Consider the following 6837-nt stretch of genomic DNA (forward strand, 5'->3'; position numbering starts at 1 on the left):
AAATTGCTTAGACTTCGGGATGGACCGTTTAGCAAAATTTCACGGCCCTAGCCAAAGTAAATGATACGCTAGTCGCTTTAGGCACGCCTTTTAATAATTTAATTTTCTTAAAACTCGGGTGCACATTTATGTGACCCAAATCCAAATCTCAACAGAGTTGAAATGTGCCAACAACCACGGGTGCATTGATGTGACATGGTTGGAGATGTATTTCCATGATGTTGGAATTCTTGAAAAAATATATAATAATAATGACGAAAGCGGTTAAAAGTTAAAACTTGCACATTAGCTCATAATTGTATAAAATCAGATAAACAAGCCGAATATGACAGTTGAGCGACCGTGCTAGAACCACGGAACTCGGGAATGCCTAACACCTTCTCCCGGGTTAACAGAATTCCTTATCCGGATTTCTGGTTCGCGGACTGTAATACAGAGTCATTCTTTTCCTCGATTCGGGATTAAATTGGTGACTTGGGACACCCTAAATCTCCCAAGTGGAGACTCTGAAATAAACAAACAAATCCCGTTTCAATTGTCCTTTAATTATAAAAATTCCTTCACCCCTCGCGGGGGCGGAAAAAGGAGGTGTGACAGGCATGAGTTGTTCCACTATCAATAACACACATATCTTCATGATTTGTCTTTGATCCAAACATAATTTGAGGGTTATCCATATTCTCAGATACTTTCAAAATATTTGCTCGAGATGGTAGAGCTTCGTGCTGATAACGTGTTATAAAACAAAGACTGTAAAGTAAAGACAAGTATAGAGAGAAACTGATATATTATTCGAACTCAAACTGATGTACATAATGAACTAAAATCTCTTCTATTTATAGAAGAAAGGAAGTTGCTTTGTAAGCTGCTACTACAAGCTGCTGTGTAAGCTACTATAAGCTGATGTGTAAGCTGCTACTACGAGTTGCTGTGTAAGCTGCTACAAGCTGCTGCTGTACCAGATATGGATAATCTTCTACTGAGAACAATATTTATCCATAACGGAGTACTGAATGGATAAGCTTATTATATCCGGTACGGATAATCTTCTACCGGAGGTAATGTTTATCCATAACCGGGTACTGAAAAGATAAGCTTATTATACCCAGTATGGATAATTTTCTACCGGAGGTAATGTTTATCCATAACCGGGTACCGAAGTGATAAGCTTCTTTAGGAAGCTTATTTCCAATATAGTACTAAATAGATAAACATATTTACGGTGGAGTCCCATATGGATAAGCTTCTTCGGGAAGCTTATTTACAACGGAGTACTAAATGAACATCCATAATATAATATATTTATAACACTCCCCCTTGGATGTTCATTAAAAGATAATGTGTCTCATTAAAACCTCACTAGGAAAAACCACGTGGGAAAAAAAATTCTAGTGAAGGAAAAAGAGTGGGGACCACACGTTGAAGATACTTTTCTTTTTCTCCAAGCACGAAAAAAAAAAACACTAATCGGCATATATATTTAGAGGAGCTGAACCCTAAGGGGCCCCTTCTTCTTCACTCCTTTCCAACGCGGCAGCCGCCTCCAGTCATCTACTCCACCCTAGAGCAGCTCCACACAAGCGTTACACCACCATCGTAATACCATTCTCCTTCAAAAACATTCACAATATTTGATTAGGCATTCACTCTTCTTAATCACCAACCAATTTGTCATACCTTCATCACCACTTAAAACTCCGATAAAAATAGAGTTTCGTCGCATGAGTTTGGTTGAAGTTTCTGTCGGATTTTTGAGGTCGTATTCAGATTTGTATTTGATTAGTGTTGGTCATCTGAGAGTTCGAAGGCGAGGTCGTTGTCGCTCCGATTCGCGGTCTAAGATCCGGTCCTTATTTTTGCTTCCCGGTCAGATTTTAATCAGGGTTCGTTGTCACATTTTAATACTTTCAAAGTTGATGTAGCATAATCGGGGCTGTTCTTATTAATAGCGAAGACAACATTTTGCTGAGGTTCAATTCTTCAACTCTCTGCTCGTTCGTTTTTGTTTAATTTTAATTGCTTGTTTCAGTGATACATTTTTTTTGGATCCTTCAGTTACTTATGCAAAGTGCTTGCATCGTTTAGTTGATTGCTCGTAGATTTACTCAAATCAATTATAGTTGGGAGATATTTGACTGAAAATTACCCTTGATTATAGTAATACTTAACATGGGCCATGGGAATTGATTTTGAGCAAAGTTGAAATATGGTCGTGGGGTTAGAATTTGAAAATATGAGGCTCTCGTCAGTTGAAATTAAATGAAATCTAGGCTTTGGTCACAAGTTTATGCATAGAATTGGGCTTAATATTAAGTTTAATTATAGTTTATTTGCTTGGACCGCTAGTAGCATGTTTAGGCCGACCACACTCGGGTAGGCAAATTGTAGATCGCTTCTTTTCATTTTGCCGAGGTAAGAGGTTGTTCCCTTTAGTTTATATTCAGGGGAATTCCCCGTAGATTTTGTATATATTATTATTATCCGGGGTATGCCCTGAAGTGAATGTAAACGGAGGTCGAGGCTACACCGTGGAGTAAGTATACTATAGGTTAGCTTAGGATTTTAATTTTAATTTTCTTATCTTTATTTTATTTTCTTTATTTTCTTTTCTTAGGTGGGGACAACCTCGAGCCTCTTATGTGTTTATTTTTGCTTTTTGTGTGTTTCACCCTCAATTCGAATATTTGAAAAAGCCAACTAGATCATGTACGCAACCGTACTAGTTATGGGACTCGGAGAATGCCTAACACCTTCTCCCTGAATCAAATGAACTCTCTTACCCGAATCTCTGGTGTAGACTTGGTTTTAGAGTCTGTAATGTTTTAAAAGGAAAAATTATTTTAAAAAAAAAATGGAAACCTGGCACACCGAAATCAAAGTCAGGTGGCGACTCTGAGTTATTTCCTTTTGAACACAATTTTGTCACTTTTTAATTAAAACCCTTTTCGAGCTTTACTAAATCTTTTATTTATTTTTAAGAGGATTTAGTGAGTTTAAAAAAAGAGGGGTGTGACATCTCTGGCGACTCTGCTGGGGAATTGCATGTTCGAGCCAGTACTATGATCTTGTTGGCTTTTAGAATATTTGGTTGAGGTTTCTGTGCTTTTCCATTAGCTTTACTTGATTTTTATTATGTTTTTATATTTTTGTTATTATTTGCTAGTTGTTTATGTGTTTACAGTTTTTGCTTTATGTGTTTACTACTTTATAACTATCATCATTTGCATAACCCCGAGTCTTCTTTCTGCAACAAGTCTTCCGGAGTACGTTTGAGCGTACACGACCTTTTTGTGAGTCACTCGTGTCTTTAGTGGGTGGCGTGGGAGCGTGAAGTGGGCGGACAATTAGAGCAGCCGTCATCGACCACGTGCCGCCCCGAATTGCCTTGTCTAGTGAACCCCAACCGTAGGTCAGCTTTTAGGTCATATTTATATGCATCATATCATTCAAACCTAGCCGGGTTCGGTCCCAGGCACCGTGTCCCGTTGTAGGAGGCCTACCCGAATTATGTCAAAATGGGCTCATGGCCCAAAAAGACATTTAGTCATCCCTATGTGCTACATGTTGCATCTCTTTAGGGGTAAAAGGGTCATTTGGCGGACCAAAGATATTTGAGGGTGAAATATAAAATGAAGTAGGTGATTTTACACTTCCCCATTATTTTCAAAAAAAATGAAAAAGAAAATCCAAAAAGATTTTACACTTTTCCATTATTTTCCAAAAAGACAAGAAAAATTGAAAATAGAAAATCCAACAAGATTTTACACTTTCCCCATTATTTTCCAAAAATGAAAAAATAAAATCCAAAAAGATTTTCATTTTCCATCATTTCTCAAAAAATGGTTTTCCCAAATTAGTTGTATTTTTTTTAAAGCTTTCCTCCATGTCCGATCTTCCCGAACTACGCGAACCTGATTATCATCTTTCGAGAAGAGATACGTAGGCAACCCACATAGGGTCCGGTCTTTCTAGTCTCTTAGGTTCTTGGCTTTGCGAGGTCTTAGCCATATCTTGCATTTCTAGCCATTTCTAGTAACATCGGCCATTCTTGCAAATTGGGGTCATTTTCGCAAAGGTGGTTCAATAACCCATGTCTTAGGATCTTGAGTCCACAACTAGGTGTCATATTATTTTAAGGTCCGTCCTTTTCAAGTTTGCATCTTTAGCCACTTCTAGCCATATCGGTCGTTTTTGCAAAACGGGTCATTTCTGCAAATTAATTTTTGGGCCATGATTATTAGGAGTTAGAATTCATATAAGATTTAGTGAGGTATTCCCATATCTTTGAGGTCACCTTTCTTGAGTTTGCATTTTTAGCCACTTTTGGCCCCTCAGGCCATTTTGCAGAAATAGCCCAGCCGTCCTCTAGGAAATGTTGTGGTGTCACATAATGTCTTGGGTCATTAACCATGTTTTTATTATTCAGGTATGGATCGACTCACCAATGCTAGAGTATCAATGATGGTCAAAGTCCCTAGAAGGCTAGTAAATGGTGGAACATGTTCACATTACTTGAGCAGCATGATTTGATGGAAAATTGGGACTCTTATTTCTTTGATAGACATCACTCCCCGTCCCGACCTTGTAGAAGCAATGTTGACATTTTGGGACCCGCAGGGAATGATATTCAAGTTTGGGGATCTTGAGATGACACCCACCTTAGTTGAGATAGTCGGGTTAACCCGCCTGCCATACCTAGACAAGGATTTGATTTACACAAGGGCTCATTCAAGCACCAAGTTCCTTAAGATCATAGGGATGGATTTGGAAGATCGCATGGGGTGTCTAGATCAATCTTGGGTACCTTTGGACTTTTTATTCGAGAGGTTTGTTCGTCCTACTGGGTATGAGACCTTCGTAGATGAATTTTCCATATCATATGATTCTTGGAAGAAGAGGCGCCCTATAGTCTTCGATATTGCATTGTTGGGTCTCCTGGTATTTCCTTTGGAGGGTAGACATATTAGCACGCGTCTGGGGTCAATAGCCTTTGCACTCTTCCATGATAAACATAGTAGTAAGGTCACCTTGGTTCCGACAATTTTGGCAGAGATCTATCGTGCTTTGACCAGGATTCGACAAGGTGGGAGGTTCTTTGAGGGAAGCAACTTGTTGCTACAGCTGTGGATGATGGAACACTTACATCCAGCCACCATGTTTGAGAAAGATGTGATTGACCGTTGTCTGAGAGATCGAGTGAAGTGCATTGATCATAGAATGACGTTCGATAAGTTTCCCTTACCACTCGGAGTTCAGGCTTGGGTTGATTACTTAGGATCCTTGACTGAAGAGAAGGTTCTGTGGTCATACCTTTGGATTGATTTGGACGTGATCTTAGCAGGATCTCGCGTGCAAGACTTCTTGGTACTAATTGGACTTTGGTGTACTAGACCATATACCCCTGCTAGAATGATGCGTCAGTTAGGGAGGCGGCAAGAAGTCCCCTACATTCCTGACTCTCGTGACTTCATTAGGGAATTTGACACTATGCCACATAGGGAGGTCGACATCCAGACCTATTGGCGTCATGCAATGAAGATGGGTAGGGATACTTTAGCTGCTGACCCAAATTCACCTGGGTATACCCATGAGTACTTCATATGGCTACAGTCTACTCAGCGGGGGGTTAGCATACCATTGCCCCGACATGTTAGAGGAGTATTTGACGAGGAGGTCACCTCACTGATATTGCTTAGACAGTTGATGGATCGATTTACCTAGGAAGAGGAGGCCCGTGCAGCAGAAAGGGCTGGGGTTCGAGCTACACTTCAGTCACTAAGATCACAGTTGGCAGGGTTGGTAGAGAACATGGGACAGCACCGTGAGTACCTTCCTAGAGTCAGCCTTCCAAATGCAGCATTCCACGATTCTCATTCCTAGCTTCGCGGTATCCTTGCAGGGTATAATACAGAGCTTAGATTCAAAAGGATTGACGGGGCCATCCGGATCTTCATCGGACCCGTCCCAGCCAGGACCTTCGCATTCAGGAGTAGCTTGAGGAGTCATTCTATTTAGATGTTTTGAGATTATCTTACGTTGTCTTTTTACTTTCGCGTCTTGTCTCGGAGACTGAGTTCTTTAGGTGGTGTCAGAGTCTGTTATAGTGTAGTCGAGTCTGTCATGACTTTCATTATCGTATTTCCCTTTGTATTTTAATATCGAAAAGTTTTAAATGAAAAAGCCCAAAAAGATTTTGTTTTTAGTTTATTTTCCATCACTTTTTCAGAACTACGTTTGGTCTGATTCATGAGGGACATGATACGTAGGCAACCTACAGCGGGTTCGATCAAATCATTTCTGTTTCAAAAAAAAGATAAAAGAGAAAAAAGGATAAGAGGTGTTGGAAAAGAAAGAGAAGGAAGGATCAAAATGAGTAAATCGGGATGATGCCCTATGACCTTGCGACCCTCAAAGCCATTTTAGAACCGTTAATTGTTGCTAGGTGCATTGCACATAATGTGATATTATTATTTGATAGATGCCCTAACGCTAATGTGGTGGTTTTGTGTTGTTGTCCTTTGTTATCTTTATTTAATAACAGGAAGGTGGTTAGTTTGTTGGCATCCTGGCAAGTCATCTATACAACACCCGATCAAAGCGTCAAATAGTCATGACTAACAAGGAAACAAACACTGGAGTTGTAGACCCACCAAGGGGGATTGTTGAGTCAGAATCGGAATTGCAAGAGGAGGTTCGGAGGTTGAAGCACCAGATAGAGGAAATGTATCAGGCCTGGATTAAGGGACACCCTCCACCCTCGTTCCCTACCAACTACACAGAAAACCCTGCTTCCATTCCACCACTCTCTCAATCCCAGATGCCCAATACCATTGATCT

At 40.1% G+C, this 6837-nt stretch overlaps 1 protein-coding gene across 1 annotated transcript; it reads left to right on the forward strand.

Annotated features, from left to right (window-relative positions):
• The first annotated feature begins 1407 nt into the window (after window positions 1-1407).
• LOC107794269 (uncharacterized) lies at window positions 1408-6202 on the forward strand. Its single transcript, XM_016616746.2, has 2 exons — window positions 1408-1970; window positions 4427-6202. The coding sequence occupies exon 2, from the start codon at window positions 4594-4596 to the stop codon at window positions 5719-5721; it is 1128 nt and encodes a 375-aa protein (XP_016472232.1). The 5' UTR covers window positions 1408-1970; window positions 4427-4593; the 3' UTR covers window positions 5722-6202.
• Window positions 6203-6837: the final 635 nt, after the last annotated feature.

The sequence above is a fragment of the Nicotiana tabacum genome, chromosome 8 (genome assembly GCF_000715075.1).
Source record: "Nicotiana tabacum cultivar K326 chromosome 8, ASM71507v2, whole genome shotgun sequence".
NCBI lineage: Eukaryota > Viridiplantae > Streptophyta > Magnoliopsida > Solanales > Solanaceae > Nicotiana > Nicotiana tabacum.